Genomic DNA, 23,024 nt, shown 5'->3' on the forward strand with positions numbered 1-23,024 from the left:
TGGTGATGGTGATGGCGAATCGGCAGTCAGTTATCCGCTGCGCGCACGTGCACACCACTTTCCATCATTGCTCTCCTCTACTCCCACATAATTCCAACTCTCCATGCTCCCCACTTTCAATTTTACTACCGCATCTTTTCTTTTCATTTCTATTCTTTTTATTTTTATTTTTCTCTTTCCATTATTTCAAAGTTCTAAATCATTATATTATATTAGTAATATGATTTATTTAATCTTTAATTTTCGGGGTCACGGCCCGTTATGCTATTTTATATTCTTGCAATTGAGGTTCCAATATTTTTAAAAGTCCCTCTTCTTTTTTTCTTTTTTAAATAAAAGATGATTAATTAATAATATTATGAGTTTCAAATATTAATAAAATTATAAAAATGCAATATATATAAATAAATTCATAATTGATAATTACTATAAAAATAGATTGAAATAGACAAATATACATAAAGTGGTGGAAAATGAATGAGGAGGGAGGAAGTCGATTTAGAATTTCCTAAAAAATAAACTTTATTGAAATCTTACAATTGTTGCTTTTTTTTTCTTAAAAAAATATATATATATATTGCGAAAATGAAAGGAAAAAAGAAGACGTTATATATATTGATGAAATGATGGGTGGAGTCCTTCGGATGCCCATAAAACATAATTGGAGAAGTCCCTTTTCCCAACCATAACCCTAAAATTGGTTTTGTGTGTTTCCTAAACATTACCCGAATAAGGCTGTGTCTGGATTTGAGAGAGAGAGAGAGAGAGGGCTTTAGACACGGTCTGACCCGCATTGTTTTTTGTGGGTCATTTGGGGGCCCTATTTCAATTTCCCATGACCCACATGTGCGCTCTCTCTCTCTTTTCTCCCTTGCTTTCTTGTCGTTACCTTAACATGATGTCCAAACTTAGTTCCGGTATTGAACCCCGAAAACGCCGTCGTATTCTGCCCCTCCTCAATCTCATCATGCCACTACATACATATTCCACGTAAATGTAGCTAAGCTGGTCAAACCTCAACCCCTCTCTACCAATAATTGGTATTTATCATTCATCTTGTCCTCTTCATCTCTCTCTCTCTCTCTCTCATCTCAATTGTGTTTAGTTTAATGTTGGACGTCCATCCGTCTGCCCCACGACTCCACTACCTAATTACTAATAACAATAATAATAATTCAAACATCCATCAGATCTTCATCATCATCTCATTACTTCAACCTCAATACCAAAATTAAGCTGTTCATCTCTTTCTTGATTTTGATGAAGAAGAACATTAATGATTTGCAGAGAGAGAAACAAATACGTAATATAAACTTTTAGGGCTCATCACCTTCCTCATATCATATTTCCATTTCAATCCCTCTCTCTCTCTCTATATGTGTGTGTGTGTGTGTGTGGGTATTGAGAAACGTACAAGAATTCATCAATATTTGCAAAGAGAATCGAAGTAGTAGAAAAGATGAAATGGCTGGTGAAGTCATCCTGGTTTTGGTTTATGCATGTGTGTGTGTATATATATATCAAAAACATGTAGGTTAATTATGTGTAAAGAATATATAGAGATGCTATAATTTTCGTAATTTCAAAAATGGATGAGAAGGAGAAATGAGGTTTTTATATTGAGCTTACTATATACCCTTTTTTTTTTTTTTTTGGCTTTTTTAACCTTTTAACTAATGTGATTGGGGTAGACTACACTACATGATAATGAAATTGTGAGGGTTATATGATGAAATCAGAATTAAGTATTTGATTTATTATGTATGTATATATAATATGAGAAATTAAATCATTAAAATATAAATAATGAAATAGAAGGATATATAATTAAGTGTTCATTCTTATCCATCCAAGTAGTACGTAGATGGATGTGGGTGTGGGTGAGAGGGTAAATTTAGAGGTCAAGGGTCCCATTTCCATTCCCATTCCCATTCCCATTCCCATTCCCACCGCCCATGCTCTCAAGTTTATTTACCAAAATCAATTTCATGGAACAACAAACCCTTATTTCACTATTCTTCCTCCTTCCAATTCCCTTTTCCCATTCACCTAACCCAAACCCAAACTTAATAACATCAATTTTCCCAACTCTCTCTCTCTCTCTCTCTCTCTCTCTCTCCCCCCCTTCACCAACAGCAGCAACAGATAGAAAGCTGATGATGTTGAACAGGAAAAACTAGAGAAATTGTCATATGAGAGTGGGGAGAGGAAAGGGATGCTTTCTTAATTCAGCTCAAATCTTTCTCTCTCACTATTCTACGCTTCCCCTCCATTTCTTTTCTCAGCTTCCTTAATCGCCTCTTTCTTCCTCAATTTCCCCAACAAAACATAACCTACCAAGCTATATTCATTATTTTCAAGAATTTGGAGAACAAGTTTTTAAGTTTTTCTCTACATTTTTTGCATTTTAAACAAGCTACAGAAATTCAAGAATAATCCAACTACTGAAATTTGTGATGGATCAGCTAGCTCATGGCCGCCCTCTCCCACCGCCCTTCCACGCCAGAGATCTTCAGCTCCACCACCAGTTCCAGCACCACCACCACCTCCATCAAAACCCGGAAGATGAGCAAAGTGGGAACACTAATCCAAATCGCACCCTAAAGCGAGATCGCCAAGACGATTACGGCCTTCCCACCACTACTTCCGCCGCCACAGACACCACTCCCACTTCCCAAGGCAGAGAGCTTGTCCACACTGGGCAGCTTGATCAAACCGAGGTCACACGCAGACCTCGTGGCCGCCCCGCCGGGTCTAAAAACAAGCCCAAGCCCCCCATCATAATCACTCGAGACAGCGCAAATGCCCTCAGATCCCACGTGATGGAAGTTGCTAATGGCTGCGACATTCAAGAGAGTATATCAACCTTCGCCACACGGCGGCAGCGAGGCGTTTGCATCCTGAGTGGCAACGGAACCGTAACGAATGTAACCCTCCGGCAGCCAGCCGCGCCGGGGGCTGTCGTGACTTTACACGGGAGATTCGAAATTCTGTCTCTTTCGGGATCATTTCTTCCCCCGCCAGCTCCGCCAGCGGCATCGGCTCTAACCATATACTTGGCAGGCGGGCAAGGGCAGGTGATGGGAGGGACTGTGGTGGGGCCGCTGCTGGCTTCCGGACCAGTTGTAATCATGGCCGCGTCCTTTGGTAATGCTGCATACGAGCGACTGCCGCTAGAAGAAGAAGAGACGGCGGTGGGAGGGGTGTCGAGCGGCGGGCAGATGGGATCGCCGGGGATGGTGGGGCAACAAGGTCAGCAACTGATGAATGATCCCAACACAAATATGTTTCAAGGGACGATGCCTCCTCAAAACATGCTGAATTCGTGCGGACAGTTACCAGCTGAGGCATACTGGGGGACAGGCCGCCCACCTTTCTGATATAATAATTAACGGGAAACCAGGAGGAGGAAATCCGAAGAACCCTCGACTCGTGGTTAATTTTCTTCCGACGGATGACATGATTTTCACTAGTTGTTGCAAATCATTTTGCAGTAATTAATTAATTCTCCTTCTTGATTTTCTTCTTAGAGTACGTACGTAGTTGTTGAATTATATATCTGGAGTTCATGGTGTCATCTCTGGTTAATTAATATACATTAGCGCCGCTTGCAGGCTTTCATTGAAGAGGGATCCATGTAAAAAGTCATGAATTCTTTGTGGGGTTTTTCGTTAAATCTATGAGAATATAGGTTTGATTAAATATTTGCAGTACGTATATTGATATACATATATATGATCTCGATCTCTCCAGGAGTGGAATATTATATGTAATTCAAGAAGATGGATGTGGAGGAGCTAAGCTACCTAGCTAGGCAATCAAGTTTACTTAAACTTTATGTTTGTCTCTAAATCAATTTGTGGTTGCAGGCAGCTATGAGCTATGAGTTAGCTAACCAGCCATCCAGCCCGCCTGCCTGGTAACTTGTGTGACAATCATGATCGATCATCATCACTTGCTGATGAAGAAACAATCTAGGTAGAGGGTTTTAGGTGGCTTTTTGTTGGTGGTTTGTTTCTTTGCTTGCTGTTTTTGGTACTTCATCCAAACCTCTATATTTTTGCAAGCTCAGAAAACTAACTTGATGTCTCTAAAAATCTTTATCTGATGGATCATGTTCATATATATATATATATATAGTTTTGGTGCATCTATAGGCAGGCATTTAGGTGTAGGTACCATTAATGCATTTCCAACGTAAAATAATCAATTTCAATTGTTGAGATTTTGATGAGTGGATATGCAGGTTAGAAGAATGAGGGTATTATTGAGCGGACATGATCACTTGAATGAAGAGATCAGAGGTATATATATATATAGATATATATACATGTGGGGCTTGCTTACATTCCGCCTTCATTTCTCTAGCTAGCTAGCTCGGGTCTTTGACTGCATCTGCATATATGTGTTCAACTGTAGAGAGACATGAATATTCATTTGGTTACATTTACACGTGCTGTGCACCCCTTCAGCTCTCAACTCAATTAGTGCCTTTTCCAGGCACAACTACTCATCCTTCCTCACTCTCAAATTAACACACCACGCCTGCACTGCACCCTAACACATACATGTATACACCTCTCTCTCTCATCTGTGTATGTGTGTGTGAGAGAGAGAGAGAGGACCTACATGCATGCAGAGTGAGGTCATAAGCAATCAGTAGTAGTCGGGCATGTCTAGATTCAGGATGAATGGTTCACTGCATCAAGACTCAATGTGGGTTGCATTCTTTCCCTTCACATGCACTTAATGATCTACTTATTTTCCTCTATTTCTCCAACTCTCTCTCTCTCTCTCTCTATTTGGCCGTCACAATACAATATTTCTTGGTGTAATTGGATCAGTGATCTCTTCTTCTTCAACCCATAGCTTATAAGTAGGTTTTCTTGTTCATCATCATGCATCTTCTGGTAATCTTCCAACACTCGGTAATTAATCGTTGGTGGGATAATTGTCTTATAAATTCTTGAATTTCAGACATATATATATTAATCAGTTCCTTCAGGAGCTATATATATTTCAAGGCTCAATCATTGTTCCTTAGTTTCTCTTTCCAAGTATATATTGTCCTTATTTCGATCTAAGAGCAGTAATTAATTTCCTTGCATGCAATTAACTTTACAAAGATTTTTTTCTAGCTACTTTATTAATTATCATGACCAAGAAATGCATTTAAGAAATCATGAAGTTTGAGCTGCTAGTCCTATATATGATCAAGATCAGGACATTGGTTATATATATATGCTGCTAATTGCCCTAATTTACTTTGTTCTACGTATCATTATATAATATAATATATATATATATATATATCTTCTCCACGTTTGAAATTTAGATAGTGTAGGGATTAATTTCACCTTATCAATAGAAGATTACGTTTTTGGCCTTAGACAATTAATTCGAGAGAACTAGTTTTTATTAACATCTGCTTAATTTGATAAAAAAACTCGTTCCCCATCAATACCTTAATTTTTAGTTTATTAACTACGTAAGGCACTGAGCTTTTAGAGAGATAATACTTGGGTTTTTTTTCCTGTTTCTTTGATAAAATGATTATATATATATATATATAGTGATATTGAAATTAATAATCTCAAATTTTTTATTGCTAATTAGTGAATGTTGTCTCATATTTCCATTAATTATATACATATCATCTTTATATTAATCGGCGTTGCGCTAGGATAATTATATATATATATATGTATATATGTATATAATCATCATACCAACTAATTTGAGGAGATAGCTACCTTGATAGCTAGCTATCTATATAATCATACCAACACTAGCTATCTTGGTAGCTATCTCCTCAAATTAGTTGGTGTGATTATTACTATATATATATATACTCCTCCCTATTTTTAAAATTATACTGTGAGGATAATGCTTTATTTCCAAAAAAAATAAGAATATATACATTTTTTCCTTTTTTTATATTAATCCCAAAATGAAAAGTAATTGTACAAGGGTTTTTGGATGACAAAATTTGAGAAGAAATTGATCATCAAGTTTTATATTAACCGTACGTTTTAATTTTCACTAAAATTAATGTGTGACTTGTATGGTTATAAAGTAACAAGCATTAAGGATTATATTTATATATATATATGTATATACAAGCACGTTTAACATACGTACTGTCATATATGTTTAGTATGAAATGATGATGGATACAATCCATCATACCATTCATATATTCAGATATCAAAAGCGGACAATTATTATGAGAATATATATATATGTGTATATATTTTCACATTTAGGAACGTACGAAAGAATTCATAATTGTAATATTTATTTAAACAAGAACTTGATTCATTAATGGGGATCGAGAAAAATAAGTAGCGTTAAGAGGAGATTTGTTGTCATTTTGCAGTCATACTTTTAGTAGCTGCATTCTGTATAGTGTGCCAAATATTTTACACCCATAATTAATGTTGGTTTTGCTTAACAGCAATATGAGTCTGAAAACAATAAGGGCAGTTTCATATATATATGCATATAATGTTAGGCCTATATATTAATTGCATTCTCCTTCACTATATATTCATCAAGCTAGGATTAAATTACATGTCAAGTTGTATGGCCCCAGTTCATTAGCATTATATACATATATATTTTCTACTTTCAACATCTACCGATTCACCAAAGGAGATATATTTTGATATTATGATTTGGCTCATCTTTGAACTTTGTTTTGGCACTTTCATTTGGAAACAGCACTCATTCACATTCTACACAGTTAGAAAAGTCAAAATAGAATTAACATACCACTTTGACCAAAGGAATGGAGTTCATCGTCAAATCTGAATAAGGATGTTTTGCCAGGACGGCAGCTGCATACGTTATCGTATCAAGTATTCAAGAACAAGTACGTAAAAGCCAATTATTTGTCAATTTGGAACCGATGTGTGACGTTGTGTAATGCATAAAAACATCAAAGTTATGTAAGCATATGTTGTAGAAATACTACCGTGCATGAGAATAAATTGAAATCCACACTTTTGGTGGGCTCAAGGTCAAGACCTTTTTCACGTCATAAAGTAAAGGAAATTAGAAAACTCTAATTATTGAGCAAAGTCTCATTGATAACTGCATTAAGTTTGATGAAACCTCACACAGGGGACATGCTTCAAGTTTATCACACAAAAACAAATTTCATCGACTATCTTCTTATATACAACTGCCAGTAAATGAAAAATCAACCACTACAAAACTGAAGCTGAAGCAACCGCATATAGGGACTGCCGGCACAAAAAAATGTGGTAACGTAAAAAGTTAACGGACAATCATATGGAGAATCTTTTCAGGCAGAAGCTATAATCACATTTCATGGTACAGCATCCCTAAGTGCTGCAGACGGCATTCTAAAGACCTTTTGCTGGTCACCAAGAGATATATAAGAGGAGAAATTAGGTTAGGTCAATAAATCGGTATTTACACCTCTATTCTCAAGCGTCGCATTTCAGCTTGAAATGTGGAACTTGATGTCAAAGTTCGACGAGCAAGAGCCCTTATGTCTTCCCTAGAACAGTCACGTGAAATACGAACTAGCTCCCACAGGGCTCCTCCACTGATCATATCTTTTGCGTTAACCTCTACAAAGATTGTGAAAGTAAAATTTGTAATGTATTGGAAGATGCAGTATGTTACTAATAGAAGATTGGTTGTATTGGAGATTACCATGCTGTGCCAGGTGGCAGAGTGCAAGCTCAACATGGCGTCTGATTAGTGACGCTTCATTATTGGCATTTTGTACTATCCACGGCAATGCACCATCCTCAATCAAGAGAGATCGGCCTTCTCTTGTTCCTGTCATGGAAATTTGAGTTTATTCAAATGCACATATAAATGTTGATGATATGGGGTTTTTATTGACAACTCCATCAGCCACATGTTCGCAAAGGTAGGTAATGTTACATGGATGTGGTAGGAAAATTGTGGTCATCTTTTTGTTTATTTTTGGCTTCTGAAGGTAACTGATGAGATGGTGATGAACCAAATCTGTGCTTGAGTGTTGATTCCATTGACAAAATGTTTGAGAATTAAGATCTAGAGGCAATTAAATTGTGTTGTGCCTGTTCAAAACACTGTACTGGACATTCATATAGCATTGCAGAAGAGATTACCTTGAGAAGATGCCCTAGATTCACACTTTGCGAAGTTTGCGATACCGCGGGCAACTTGAGACAGAACATCCGGATGTCTACATCTTACCATCCCTAATAGAGCTTTGATGCCGCCTTCTGACCTCAGCCTTGTTTGCAGTTTATCTGAGAGACCATGGTACCAGGACCAAAAAATGAGACAACACACCCAAAAGTTAAAATGATATTAGAGGTAAAGGGAGGGAGGGAGGGAGGGAGGGGGACTAAAAGTCTCAACATGCCAGAATCAGTTCACATTCAATGAGTTGCTCCAATTCAATACTGATACAATAAGATCAATAATGCTATATGATTTCAGGAAACAAAACGTCTTTCTTGAACAATCTCGACAAAGATCACATAAGATAACACTCTAACCGAGAGGATTCCACATCAAAGGAACACCATAAGGAAGAGTTAGAGCTTTACTGAGACTTGAACTGCAAAATCAAATATCCTACCATTCCCACATAGATTAGCTATTGCTCCAGCAACCATTCTCAGAGTCTGAGGATCTTCAGCATCAGCAGCTGTCATTGCTAATAGACAGATTCCACCTTGGGCCATTATGAGCTCTTGATTAGACTCTGAACAAGGGGAAAAGAATTTTGCGGCAATGAGTAAGACAATTAGAAGACAGGAAATATAGCAGCTCCAATCTTATCAGCATAGTTAAGGGACCCGCTTCCAGAAACAGAAAATGAAGAAATAAAGGTAGCAGAGATAAGTGTGAACAAGAAGTTACCATTCATAGCAAGATTGGCAATTGCACCAGCTGCTATTCTACGGATTGTTTCATCCTCATACCTTCTAAGGAGCATCAGTAACGAAGTAAGCCCACCAGCTTCAACTATCTTTTCCTGATTCGCTTCTATAAAAAACAAAGTACTTGGAGGTAAGTTTCTCATGCTATATTCTGTAATTACATCATGGCTCGAGCTAGCAACATTCTCGCAACTTGATAGCAGATGCGCATGATACTAACAAAGAGTTTCCAAATGCTGCAATTTGCTAGATCACTTTAAACTATTTGTTCAACTCGTATTGTCCTTAAATTGCAGAAGTAGTTCTGATATTTAAGAGAATAACGATACTTATAATAACGACAAACTGTCACCTAAAGAAACAAAAGAGAAAAAGGGAAAGAAAAAAACTAAAAAATCCTAAGAAACTCAAAAACAATGGTCAAGTTTGAGGAGAAAAGAAAGGAAGGAGGCATTCATCACCTCACGCGATATAATTTATAAAAGTGAGAAAAGTGAAACACCTTCTGCAGCTAAATTGGCCACCACTTTCACAGCATGAATCCGCACATTGGCATCCTCTGACTCAAGCAATGACAATATTTTTTGCAATCCAACTGTCAGATTAATAGATCCATAAATACAAAGGTAGAAGAGAATCTTAAGTCATATAGGAATTAAAACACTATTCAGTACCTTGTTCATGAAGGTTTGTAATTGACGCTCTTTCTCCATTGCTTCCATCTCTAGGCCGCAGATGATTAAGTGGAGTAAAGCAATCCAGACCAAGAAGGGCGTTACCAGAGTTGCCGCTGTCCGAATAGCTTCTAGCCTTTGAGAGTGAATACCAAGAAAAATTTAAGCTAAATGTCAAAATTCCAGTTTATGCATGAAAAGATCTGAGGAGCAAACAAAATGGTTATTTCATTTCTACTGATGAAAGTTTAATCAAGTAAACCTGAAAACTTCTCCAGTAAAGCATACCCACACAACAATTAAGTCTAGTGTCTCTAGCTACCTTTATAAAAATCAGAAATAACAGAGGACACTCAACTACCAGAATTTATCTTCCCAAGAAAGCTTCTAGGAAATGGATATTTAAGCTTAGGTAGAAATGCCCCAATTTCATTGTAAAATAAGAGCAGAAGTGACTTTACGTTCCAAGCGAGATATAAAACCAGGTTTAGGGAAAATCAAACATAAGAAGAACTTTACACCTCTATATGCACAATAAAATATATTAAACATACTTGATTAGCTTCTATAGACAGCTGAGCCAATTGACTTCGTAGAACTTTCACTTCTTCTTCAAGTTTCTTCTTCTGACGACTCTCCTCTCCCAGCACTTCTGGAAGGCTAAGGTCGTCAGTACTTCCCCCTGCCAACTACACAACATTAACATTAATTAGTTACACATAATCTGTCAAACTTAGATCCAACAACATGTAAAAAACTAACCTCCATCTTTGAGAATTGAAGTAGCTGTGTTTTTAAGTTTTGAATTTCCTCTTCAGCTGCCTTCCGCAGGCGAGTTTCATTTTGAAGCATAGTTTTTAGCTCAGCAACCTCTTCATTAACAGCACCTCTCTGAACCTGCGACAAGCAATTTAATAATCTTAGCAGATCTTTGAGAAAATGGTACTAAACAAAAACAACGCATGACTTTTAAGTTCTCATTTGCATAAATTTCTGAATTTAGGGTTGACTACAGATAGAGGCAACTAAAAGTTGCACAAATGCGTAAAAGATTGACAGAGGAAAATACAGCACCACTTCGAAGAATCCCTGTTTGAAACTAGACTACCTCTCCATTAATGGCATGCTTTTGCTGGTTGGCAGTCCATTTCTCCTCAAGCTTCTTAATTGATTCCATGTAATCCATCTGACATTTCATTTTCTCCTCCTAATAAAGAAAAGCAGACAAAGGTCAAAAAAAAAATCAACAGATTAAGAAAATATAGGAATTCCTAATACAATGTGGGGAAAAAAGAATTTCTTTTGACATTTTAGAACAAAGTGAAGTTGTTATAAAAGTGCAGCATTAAGAAAGATTCAACCAACTCTTCATTTGCATTTGGTTATTTTACACAAGTGGAAAGCAATATTAGGCTTCACAGAAATGTTTGCTGAAATAAAGTGCCTGACTAGAATGGAAACATAATATACCTCTAAAATTTCCACATAATTTCTTTCAGCCTCAGCAACGCGTTTCTGAGCTTCCAATCTGATTCTTTCAATCTCATTTTCATAAACCTTTTGCTGTCTTTCATTTTCAGCAATAAGTTTGTCAATTTCTATCTCAAGCCTTTTGGACAAACTCTTGTAGTCAAATTCTTCCTTGATCTTCAGCATGTTCTCCACCTTCATAGCCTGGAAATCAGAAGAAATGATTAAACAGTCCCTATATTGAACTTGTCGCGTAAGAAACCACTTCTGTCATGAACAATTAGAAGTATGCAAGAAACTGACTCTTTGCTTTGTGCTGCAACCGGGACTTCTGACACTAACAAGTAACAACTCACCCTTTGTCCAAACAATATAGTACTTGCAGTCTCAGCTCGATGCCGTGGTGATGGACCAATTGTGACAACTAATGAAGTTCTGGACGTGCCTGCAGCATACCAGGGAATACAGTTAGATCAGCCCAGGTTCTAAACCTCCATATTACACCTGCCCACATCCTTGAAGAGGTTTTTAAAATCAGGTCGTGGTGGGATCATAGAACAAAACAAGGTATGCTAAAGGTCAATGTCCAGGAAAGATAATTATACAGTGTGATAAGATTACTTCTCAAATACTGCTTCAAATATACCTTTCTAAGATAAACATGAAATCTCTTGAAGATTAACCCCATAATATATATTTAAAATAAATAGAAAATCTCACCTCCAAATGAATCTTTAAGCAACCTTGTAAGCTTTGAGTCTCGAACAGGGACATGAGAACTATTTTCTGCCAAAGCATTTATACATTTTCCCAAAGCACTAAGTGAAAGGTTTATAGACTTGGCTTCTTCCAACATATGTCCCTCGCTTCCTTCAAGAAACATTTAGAAGCGTCTCAGATAACTATTCCAAATTGACTGGAAGCAACACTCATTCATAAATCTTAAACATCAAACAAGAATGGTCTTGAAAGATCCTAATTCAGTGCGTGGCAAGTGTTGGTTCTGATTTAGCATGAAGAAATCTGATCCTAGAACTGAAAGCAAGTGGATAGTCAGTTTGCTCCACTTAAACCCACAATTTAGATTCAGTTAGTACAAGTAGGTGTAAGAGTTCAAACCCAAAATAGAGGTTAAGTAAATTAACAAGATTATAATTCAAACAACAAAAACTAGGATCCAAACTATAATAAGCTTGCATGAACTCTTGCTTTCTTTTATCCAATTTTCTCTGTATCAACAGATCAGGACACTTAAGAGTTTGAAGTTATTCAAATGCTAAGATGAGATAAAAAACAGTTCCATATAAAATATCTTTATAAGGCATCTACTACTTGCTGAATAACACACCTAAGGTACTGAAGGTCTTTGGCACATCAACATAAACATGGGAACCAAGCTCATAATGAATCCGGGTTATAAACTCAAACAGTCATTACATTTTCTAAAAGATGGGCATATGTCAAAGGACAACAGACAAAGCTTCATTGGAATACACCGTACAGCAGAATTCAAAGGGACAAATTTTCTGTCTTTTATGCAAATCATGTTATCATGTACCTTATCCTACTTCCCTCCATGTCCATGTTTTGGGAGTGAAAAGGAAAACATAAAGAAAATTCAGATGGTTTATCTGACTAGTCAGTTTGTGAAACGATAATATTGCAGTAGCATTCGATGGAAATCACACAATTTTCACTTATTTGATCTCAGACACACAAAACAAATAACCTTTTCCAAAAAAACTTATCAACATTTGGGAAGCACTGATAGTGGATAACATCCACCAGCTAGTCAGACAGATCACCTTCAAAATAGATTTTGTCAATCATGCCTTCCTGACAACTGTTAGAGAAGAAATATTGACACAAAGCATGCAGATGTTCACAAAAATTTTATCAATTCTTGTCAGAGAACAACAACAAATAGAAGAGGAAGATTCTTCTTGCAATACTAAGATAAGAATTCAAAAAGAACCTGATTTGTGTATGCGTTCAGAACCAGCAAGATCCACGACAATTAGTTTGCCTTTTCGTAGCATAGGTGGCCGCAAATTACCAACCAAGTTAGAGCGGTTTTGAGTTTCAAGAGGATATTCATCGTCCCTGCCTGAAACAGATCTCTTGACATGTACCTATAATATGCCACATGAGGTCCATACCCATAGAAGCCACAAAAAACTGAAGCAGCACCAACTTTTATTTACCATGAGAAGGGCATGACTACGGGAAGATTCAGTGTTCAATTTAGTGTTAGCTGCAATTCTATGAGCTTCTCCCAAGCGTAAAAGTTCAACAAAACTTTGCTGATCCCTGATCTCCAAAACGGTTGCCCCTGGCAACGAAACATCACCTGTTTTTTGATCCTCAACAATTGAAATATTATCATTTGCTGGATTTAGTAGATCCTGGATGGTCTCCATATAGAGCTGCATAAACCATACTTCTGAATTAGGGCATTTCTCAAATTTTTCTAGCTAATAACCAAATGATACAAAAGAAAATATGTTCATAATAACATAATCATTATTTAACGACGCAGGTACTATAAGCAACCTGCAAGTATGAAACTGAGATAGAATCAGTCTCTGGAGAGATATTTGCAAGTATATCCTCCATGGAGCGCACCATTATACCCCGAGCAGAAGTGTCTTCATCACCCAATCGTCCAAGAGTATAAGTCTTCCCCGTACCAGTTTGACCGTAAGCCATGACTGTCCCATTGTAACCATCTAGAACACTCTGGGGAAATTACGGAATCAAAAAAGATATTGACAATCAAGTGAGAGTCTCATAAAACTCATTAGATGATAATATGAATAACTGCAGTTGAGGTCAAAACTAAATGAAATTCAAAGCTTTTTGGGCATTGCTGAATTCCAAGGCACATAAGAAAATTAGGTATTGCATCTTTATGCACACCACAACCCCTTATATATCTGGCCTCCAACTTTTCTCACTATATAATGCATGCTTCAGCAATCAACTTCAGATAAATCACTACTGTATACAAGAGACACAACAAATAAGAAGAAGCACTCTAATTATATTCCACCTCAATTGATCTCCAAATTGCTAACTGTAAAGAGTGACTGCAATTTCACTCTTGAAAATTATACAAGAAAAGGACATAATCCATGATAGCATCCAAAGATCAATCCAGAAACTCACCTCGACGACAGGTTTGGCAACAACTTCGTATACACGCTTCTGTGATGCAAATTCAGTAAGAACCTCATCGAACTCATAAGTATCAGAATCCCAATTGTTCTTCCGAAGTTTCAATCTTTTAAGCTGCAAGAAACAAATGTTAAAAATGGCATCATAGGGGAGTTATTTACCTACAGTGCCATTTAAAGATCTGTGAAAAAGTAGAATATCTACATAAGAAGAGTGAGATTAAAAATTTGTTCAGGAACCTCCGGCTGCAACTCCACACAATCAGCAAAATCTGCATCTGCTACCAGCTCTTCAGCATTTCGAGGTCGCAATCTTACAGCAACTCTGACTCTTCCTGAAACTAAATCAGTAACATATATCAATCAGATGTTGCCCCCAGAAAGATTAGTATCACGCTGGTACTTTCATGTGATTTTAGACGAAAAATAGTTCAATGTGTCTCAGAAAAATGGCTTTAAAATAAACCAGTTGTACTAGTAACTCTAACTACTCCAATTCTATTGCCCCAAATGATTTACTAACTGAGCTGAAACTTGTAATTCTCATAAGGAATGTCTTATAGAAAAGTATCATCTAACCATGACAAAAGCTCTCTGTTTATCATCCAAGCTCCATAACAATGTCACCTAACCATTTCCATGATGTACAGTAGATATGAACATGTATCATGGTCAGAACAGGGGAAGTATCCTAGAGAATGTACATTTGCAACCATAACCTTGGAAAATTAAATTTGGCTTAAGCCTGACAACTTATCACCCTTAGTTCTTGGCTCATTGCAGATGTACATGTACAGAGTAGCTTCATCCACGTGGCACCCCAGCAACATATTGTCTCCCAATATGCGCAGAAGAAGCCCAAATCTTCCCAAAATTAGTCTAATCTTGGCAATGAATTTACATCCTAATAACGGCTCCACCAGACGTCATGCATTTCAAACGAAAGACCTTCAGCTGCCACCACTCCCCAACTCCAAAAAAAATAACCACAGGAAGTCCAGATATGAACAAGCACATACGCAAAAAAGCATATCATAACCACCCGGCTACATCCATATTCAAAAAATTATACAAATAAGTACATCAGCAAAACTGAAATCCACAAACACTTGCAGATTCGTTCAGCAAATTACATTTGAAGAACGAGCTGCAAATGCGGACTACATTGCTAGAAGAAAGGATCAACTACAATCATAGGGTCTACCAGTCTCTTAGCAATCAGATCGCGATGCTTAATTATCATAAACAAGTCGACGCAACTAACCGGAGTCGGCGGCGAGCGAGGCAGGAGTGCTGCGGCGGGTATTAGAAGGCGGAAGCTTCGATTTGAAAGAGGAAGAAGTACGAAGGTTTGGAGGCTTCTGCACACCATTCCTGTAACCACCAGTAGCCATTTTATTTTGCTGTCTGTGTGTTTTTCCTCTCAAGGCAAAAATGAATTTAAATTAAGAGGAAAAACAACAGAGAGGAGTAGTGAGTGAGTGACGCCAAATGTATTATCAAGTGAGATGAGTGGGGGGGAATTAAGTGAATGGGGGAGGGGTTTTTAGGTCTTTTGGGATGGGCTTTAAGTTGAAAACGAGAGGAAACAGGACAAAGGGCGGGGATGGGGGGAGGGTCCCAACAGTGTGCGGTGCTTTTTTAGCCAGGACGGACGGACAGGTGGTAGCAGGATTTCATTCTCAGTAAATTTTGGAAGTTCACCTTTAATAGTAAGCTCCAAGGCATAAATTCTGAAAAATGGTTGACAAACAACAGGACATAGAATTAGATTACTTCACTGGGAGAAAAGCGTGAAGGATGTTTTAGCGTTTCTTCTTTTTTTTTTTTTGGGGGGGGAGGGGCCGGCGTGGTGGGAAGTTGACTAGTGGAATGACGAAATGGGGTTGCATTATGAGCACGACCTGGGGCAATAGTAGTACTTGAAACTGCCTTAAAAGAAGTGCGAGAATCCAGGAGTGGTACTCGGGGACGGAGTCAATCCTGTTGCCAGGTACTTTTTTCCTCAAATTGGGTTTGGGCTTCAATACAATTAATTGGACTTGAACCAATCATTAGGGTGAGTCCATGGGTTTGGAAATGGATCATTAGGGTGAGTCCATAGGGTTTGGAAAATGGATTTCTACAATCATTTATCGTACGAGAGTAGTATCCATCCTATTTTCGTCATCAAAGCCAATGTAATATGCAAATTTGGTGGGGATCAATCATAAATCGGTTTAAGAGAACCAATTTGAGAAATCGGCGCACAAATTTTGGAATTCATCATTTTTCCTCACAAAGAACCATTCACAGCTCGGCCCAGGTCAAGGGAGAAATAAAACTTATGCACAAAGATGAAGATGAAACATGCGACATTCTCGTTATCCCACAGAATCTGCTTGGGTATCATCGTCTTCATCCATTTGGTCACCCGATATTGCTCTTTCACTTCCAATTGTCTCAGCATCTGAAGTCCCTTGATTGCCAGCTTCATTATGATCGTCATTATCGTTGCAGCCTTCTGTATCAGAATCAGAAGCCATACCTCTTTCAGAACCCACCTGATCAGCACTTCCAACGGCCCGACTAAACTGCTCCCTCAAATCAGGAGCAACAATGCCAATCATCTCACTGAGAGCTCGACGCTCATGGTTCCGTCGGGCAGCAGCTTCAGATTTGGTTGATGGGATGTTTTGACTCTCGGCTACCAGACTGCTAGAATCATGTACAGGTATGACACTTTCTTCCTCATAATTTTTACTCTCAGGGGAATCATTCTCTCCATGGACGGAAGGAGCCGTGCTGCATGCCCAGCTACCAGCAACTTCTGAAGCCAAAAGGTCTGTGGTTTTGATAGTTCCTCCACCTTCTGTGTCTTCCATGGGGTCCTGAACCTTGACAGGGCTATTTGAATGGGAGCGATTTGAGGGCTCTTGACAAACTTTTCCAGTATGTTGTTGAGATTCTTGGGCATTGGTACTGTCTACCGGCATTGCATCCGCTTCCAATGTGCTGCATTTATTCAAATCAAGATTCCTGCCACTGGGAATTACAAGGCTTTCGGTCTCCAAAACTTGCTCAGTTTCTACAGCATTCCCTTCAAAGATTGGGGACGTCCCAACACCCTCAGTTTCGGGGATCTGCTCAGTTCCAACAGCATCTCCATCCAAAATGGGTGCTGTGCCAACACCATTGATATCAGAGCCAAACCCCCCATTAACATTATATTCAGCACTGGTGAATTCTACCTCCTGTGTGTCTAGAGGATTTTCTTGGCCTCTGGCATTGCAGTCATGCTTCTCCGTCACACTTGCTTCATCACTTGATGACTCAACTTGATCTGTGCCATGGCTATGGTGTGCGCCTGATCCTGCCTTGGCAACGCTGTTGCTTTGATGAGCATCTTCCTTGTTTCTGACCATTGACCGATTTTCATTGCCATCACCTGTATTGAGGTCAGCATCGAATGATGTAGTCTCATAGTTCTCTTCATCTTCTAGTGTCCTTTGCATTGCCTTAAGCTGCTCTTGCTGCTTTGCAAACAGTACTGATATCTCCTCAGTTGTAGAATAAAAGGCACGAAGCTGAGTTTCCCTGCAGCAAAATCACACAACTGTTACCAACCAGAATATGCTTCACCGAAACATTAAGTGCATGTCACTCAGAAGTACAAACATGCTATATATTTTAAAAAACTTAGCCACCAAACTTTTTTTAAAAGAAACACAGTTAGATAGCTGCCAATGTCGTATAGATAGGTCAGAAATTGTTCAGTACGTTTCTGCTCACTTGCTCTACTGGATTTTTATTTAAACTGTTAGAAATTAAATGTATAATGTTCCATTCTTTACCGGAGCATAATTCTTTCCCGTGCCCCTTTCAATCTGCGCCTTTCAAAATCAAGATCCCGCATTGCGGCACTGATCTCAAGTTCAAGAGCAGACACTTTTGCCCATGCTTCTTCTCGAGCCGCCTGCTACAACCGCAAGAGAAACTCTCAGTCTGAGATACATAGAACTTTCTTTATGCGAATATCTCGTTTTGCTCTTATGCAACTTGAAAATAATCTTTAGTAGATTTCTATAGGTACCACAGATATGGCAGATGCTCATGCCCTCAAGTTTACTGCAAATAGAGGAAAACATTCATACTGCAAATCCTACCTTTTCACGCTCAAGTTCTTTCTTGAGTCTTTTTCTTTCGTGTTCAAGTTCTTCAATCCTCTGAAAAGTAAAACCATCAGGAACATATAGGACTTACAGCAATTTTCTTATAACTGTAGCATATCCTTAGGAAGAAGCTAGAGTACTTTTCTATTACTGGCAAAAGCTTGCTGCTCCTGGTGGATTTGACCCTCCAACTGCCGCACTTTGTTATCAGAGTTCACCAACTTTTGTCTTGTATCTTCCTGTAATGAATAGAGCAGAGCAAGATTTAAGTGCCAAGGCAAGATGCTGATAGTAGGAAAAAAAGAACACTTCAACATACCAATTTTGACCTCAAAGTTTCCACCAAGGAACACCTTTCCTTCTCAGCTTCCTGGATAAACAAATCACAATTAAGCACCTCACTTGAAAAGCCACATTCATAGGACAAATCCATTATCTTTACCTGAAGCTTATTTATCATTTCTTGTAGCTCCTTCTCTCGTCTCAAAGCACATTCTGACACTCGTGTTATTTCCTCTGTGGCCTCAGTTTGAACTCTCTGTACTGCCATTTTCATATCTACTGAAGCTTTTTCTCGCTCTTCTCTCCTCTGGTCACGCTCTTCATCCAATAGACCCTTCAGTTCCGATATAGAAGCCTTCTGACTGAACCAAGTAAACAAAAATCAAAACAATTCCATGCATCTAAGATTCTAAGAAGATTTCATTGAACTGACCTTCAATGAAAAATCATTATGGAAGGTTCTTAAAGATAAAGCACCATCTATTAAAGTGTAGCAGAGATATACAAGAGAAATTGCAACATGGCCCAGTGATTACTTATTCAGATTTTTAACGTACACCAAGTTAGTTGCTGGCAACAAATACTCAATAAAGATTCCCACACTGACTTCTCCACCAGTACAACAAGATGAACTTTGAAAGTGATATGCAGCAGCTTTATGGCATCCCAATTTACATTGGAAAAGGGCAAGGACCCAGTAATATATTAAAGCAAAGACTGCACTCCAAGAAAGATGAACTAATCTAAGAACAATGCACTAACCAGCCAAACGGGAAAAAGGGTAAACTATTCTAAATGGTATACATCCCACATCAATCCTCGCCTAAAGGTTTATATTCTTACACTTCTCACCTACTAATTATTTCATTGGCCTCAACACATGACTGCATAGATGCATTAAGTCTTTCGTTAAGGTCCTCGATCCCATGTTTTTGCTCAGCAGATATTCTTTTTAGCTCTGCTAGCATCTTATCTTTAGCCTCCAAAGACTGGTTCAACTCACTAAGCTGATCAAGATAAGCTTTTGAAACAGATTCTTTCAACTCCCTCCTTTCCTGCACAAGAAAATAACATCCTTGATCAGTGGGCTCCCAGAGACTCATGACTCAAATACTATAATTTGCAGGTAAGATGGCCACCAACTGAAAGAAAAAGACTACGATGGTTATATTCCTTCAATTCACACAGAAGGTTACAAAGTGAAGACGTTAAGAAGATGTTCACAATGAATTGAACTAAGTGGTGGTCAAAGAAGAACAGTTTTATTTGCCAAACACCGAAGGCCTCTAGAGAATATCATATGCAAATGGATCAACTCCATTAAACCCTTAAAGATCAAGATTCAAAAATATAAATTGGGTCATATTCCAAGATCCATGAATCAACTTCAGATATTAAAATTCAGATGCACAAAAATGAACAAACACAAATTGCAAGAAAGAAGTTGTGTCAATGCAAGGAAAGCAAAGAATGTTAGGTCAACCCTGGAGGTTGATCAACGAAGCTGCCTGCCATCAGCGCTGCTCCATGTGGAGCAGTTGTAATTGTACTAGGCAGAGCAAAGGGAGAAGAGTGATGACATAGAACTAAACCTAGTTGACGAGAAGTCATTATATAGCAACATATCTTTTATGCAAAATAGGTCTAGCTCAATTTGAACCTAATTCAGGGAATATTGTGGAAGTAACGATGGCTAGCGACCTTTCAACGGCTACCATACAGAAAGGTAAATCTTGAATTAAACATTTGAAACTTTCTCAGTGCCATTCATGTAACAAATCCGAGGAAAGAAGTGTTTTTGAAAAAATCCAAATAAACTCTTAATACCATGGGAAGCTAAGACCATGAGTTTTTAAGAAAAACTCCATAATGCATAAGAGATAATGCAGTATCTAGATGTCTAGGACAGAACTAAGATCTGCTATAAATGAACCATCTTAGAGATAAGAAAAGACCCCAACTATTTCAAAGAGTTATGTGTCCATGAACAAATGCTCCAACAACGAAAAGTAACCACATGCATGAGGAGAGAAAGACATACTGTTTCATGCTTCTCAATAGCTGCACGGTTTTCACTGCGCAAGGATTCAATAGTCACGACCTGGTTTTCCAGAAGTTTCCTGAGTTCCTACATATATATCCAAATCACTTCCTGAAACTGCCACAAAATCTTAAGAAGAAGAATGGAAAATTTGAATCCACAGTCTTGACTGACTGCAGAATTAAAGTAATACTACAGTAACTTCAACAGCTTAACAATTCATATAAGTACCATGTTTGATCTTTGGAGGCTTCGAAAATCATCAAGAGAGATTGGACCATCAGAAGCTCCAATGCCTATACCTTTCAATCTCTTGTTCTCGGCACCGTACTCCTCTTCAAGAAATAACTAAGCTATAAGTAATGCATGAGCACAATTTAATAGAATCCGAGTTTATGCATATTGTAGCATGAAGTTAAACATTGCAGGTGTATAGAAATCCCCCAGTTTTTACTTTGAAAAGGAGATGTTGTCACTTAATATCCAAAATAAATACCTGGTTTTCTCTTTAGAGATCCACCCTCAGATACGCAAGAGGATTTCTGAACTTCCCGAAACACAAATGCAAAAGCAAGTTCTGTAAACATGGACAAGAAAAGAAGCTCATAGAATAAATTGATGAGACTAATTTCTTGGAGGTGAGGTATACCCTAATCATACAAACACAATAAGCAGCACAAAGTTTCGAGTAGAAATGTGGAGAAGATTGCTTTGCAACAGTGCAACTCTTATAAGGAGACTTTTAGTGCAGCATATAACTACAGAACTTACATAGTCTCAATGTACTTGAAATCATGAACATCAGTAAGCATTATTTCAACTTAGAGAAACAATCTCATCATGTTGAAGAGACATAATTCAAATGAAATAACCAAGAAAACATTAAAATGGTACAGCTGCTTTAAAGTCTGACACTCTGAAAAAGAGGAAGAATTTACTTCAAAAAAATTAGGCACCAACTCTACCATGTTGGGGAACAAATGCTATTGAAATGATGTCCCCATGGCGCAACTTTGCTTCAGGGCTAGTTTTATTCAACTTCTCGCAGTTTAAATATGTACCATTCGTGCTGCAGAAAACTTCAAAAATTAGAATATTTTCTAAATCAAAACCGTTAATGGAGCCTTTGCTCCAGAATACCAGACCTAGTATCTTTTAAGAACACAGAATAGTTATCTGATGAGTGTTCTGTATCTTCAGTAACAACCCTCTTCCGATAGATCTTGCAATGATGAGCACTAACTGCGGGCGCAATGATCTGGAAACGGGCATCATCTACTAGCCGACCAATGCAGTGTTCATCAGATGTCAGAAGCATATTCATGCCCTGCTATACCAATACTTGCATAAGCCAAACTCTTAGAGTGGAACACAGTGGAGCCAGAGTGCTCCTAGAATATGAAACCACAAGAGACCACTTCGTAAAATATGAATGCAGGGCCCTTCATACACACATGTTAATTTGGAGAAAAGATAAAAGAGAAAGAAGAAAAAGAAAAACACGTAACATGTAGAGGAAAGAGAATATAAAATGAAAAGCAATAGATTCAAGTAAATAAAACAAATAATTGATCCATAAACTTCAATTGATAGAGCATTCAAACTAAATAAAAGAGCACCAAACATTCGGGGCGGTGGCCAACCTGGTGGCGCTTGCGTGCCTTTTCAGAAATAGCAGTGAGCACGCCCCAAACATCGGGATCGGAATACTGAAGCGGCTGAGCGGCAATCTTCGCGGCCACTGATGATATAAAGTCTTCTCCACTCTGCGCATCATTTCTGGACAGCGGAGAATTACTGTTGGTGTTACGGCGGCCATTGCAGGGGTCTTCGGAAGGCCTCGACTGAGAAAGGGAGGGAGATATTTGGACGGAGTGGGAGTTGGGCTGCGCAGAGGGCGGGTTCTCGGCTTCCCTCACCATTCGCTGTGTGTGAAAGGGTTTGGGTTAATGGCGGGGAATTTGAAAACCCTAGTTGTTTTATATACAGGAGGAGTTTTAGCGTTTCTGGAGTTTGGCTGGCGTGTTGAGGAAGCTGCAAGTGCAAGGTAAGTAACTTTTGCTACTTTCTTTACCATTTTTACTATTTTATTCTTTTAACAGCAAATCCATAGGTTGAGCTTCAGAATAATGGGCCGACTGATCTATAATAGTGGACTTATGCCTTACTCTAATCTGGGCCTCAATAAAAGCAAAATCTTTTGAAACTACAATCTCCAGCCTCAAAAGAATCGATTGCTCCTATTTAATTTGGTATAGAATTTTAGATAACAAGAAACCATCGGCTATAAAAGAAAATAGAAATTTCATTTTCTG

The 23,024-nt window shown here is 38.2% G+C and overlaps 3 protein-coding genes across 7 annotated transcripts; 1 reads left to right on the top strand and 2 right to left on the bottom strand.

Annotated features, from left to right (window-relative positions):
- The first annotated feature begins 1,915 nt into the window (after window positions 1-1,915).
- AHL22 (AT-hook motif nuclear-localized protein 22) lies at window positions 1,916-3,702 on the top strand. Its single transcript, XM_011092591.3, has one exon. The coding sequence runs from the start codon at window positions 2,457-2,459 to the stop codon at window positions 3,378-3,380; it is 924 nt and encodes a 307-aa protein (XP_011090893.1). The 5' UTR covers window positions 1,916-2,456; the 3' UTR covers window positions 3,381-3,702.
- A 3,368-nt stretch (window positions 3,703-7,070) lies between these two features.
- Window positions 7,071-15,748, bottom strand: ARK2 (armadillo repeat kinesin 2). 2 transcript variants are annotated; one of them, XM_011092611.3, is made up of 19 exons: window positions 15,500-15,748; window positions 14,476-14,570; window positions 14,228-14,350; window positions 13,613-13,798; window positions 13,264-13,485; window positions 13,035-13,191; window positions 11,780-11,929; window positions 11,416-11,504; window positions 11,060-11,263; window positions 10,698-10,796; window positions 10,352-10,486; window positions 10,144-10,278; window positions 9,590-9,725; window positions 9,418-9,510; window positions 8,896-9,021; window positions 8,612-8,737; window positions 8,133-8,276; window positions 7,687-7,815; window positions 7,071-7,601 (listed from the first exon to the last, which is right to left on the bottom strand). In XM_011092611.3, exons 1-19 carry the CDS (start codon window positions 15,627-15,629, stop codon window positions 7,441-7,443), a joined length of 2,640 nt encoding a protein of 879 aa, XP_011090913.1. In that variant the 5' UTR covers window positions 15,630-15,748; the 3' UTR covers window positions 7,071-7,440. The 2 variants fall into 2 exon arrangements, with proteins under 2 accessions (XP_011090913.1, XP_011090905.1); XM_011092603.3 differs by having other exon boundaries at window positions 14,476-14,576; window positions 15,500-15,747.
- Window positions 15,749-16,467: 719 nt separating this feature from the next.
- LOC105171484 (SMAD/FHA domain-containing protein) lies at window positions 16,468-22,776 on the bottom strand. Of its 4 annotated transcripts, none has more exons than XM_088885307.1 (13): window positions 22,353-22,776; window positions 21,855-22,036; window positions 21,675-21,778; window positions 21,206-21,286; window positions 20,941-21,044; window positions 20,710-20,796; window positions 19,521-19,723; window positions 18,829-19,030; window positions 18,706-18,756; window positions 18,527-18,625; window positions 18,381-18,440; window positions 18,069-18,190; window positions 16,468-17,811 (listed from the first exon to the last, which is right to left on the bottom strand). In XM_088885307.1, the coding sequence occupies exons 1-13, from the start codon at window positions 22,629-22,631 to the stop codon at window positions 16,599-16,601; spliced, it is 2,787 nt and encodes a 928-aa protein (XP_088741433.1). In that variant the 5' UTR covers window positions 22,632-22,776; the 3' UTR covers window positions 16,468-16,598. The 4 variants fall into 4 exon arrangements, with proteins under 4 accessions (XP_088741433.1, XP_011090925.1, XP_088741431.1 ...); XM_011092623.3 differs by having other exon boundaries at window positions 18,069-18,193; XM_088885305.1 differs by having other exon boundaries at window positions 21,855-22,039.
- Between the last annotated feature and the right edge of the window lie 248 nt (window positions 22,777-23,024).

The sequence above is a fragment of the Sesamum indicum genome, linkage group LG1 (genome assembly GCF_026168435.1).
Source record: "Sesamum indicum cultivar Baizhima isolate 11 linkage group LG1, ASM2616843v1, whole genome shotgun sequence".
In the NCBI taxonomy this organism is placed as follows: Eukaryota; Viridiplantae; Streptophyta; class Magnoliopsida; order Lamiales; family Pedaliaceae; genus Sesamum; species Sesamum indicum.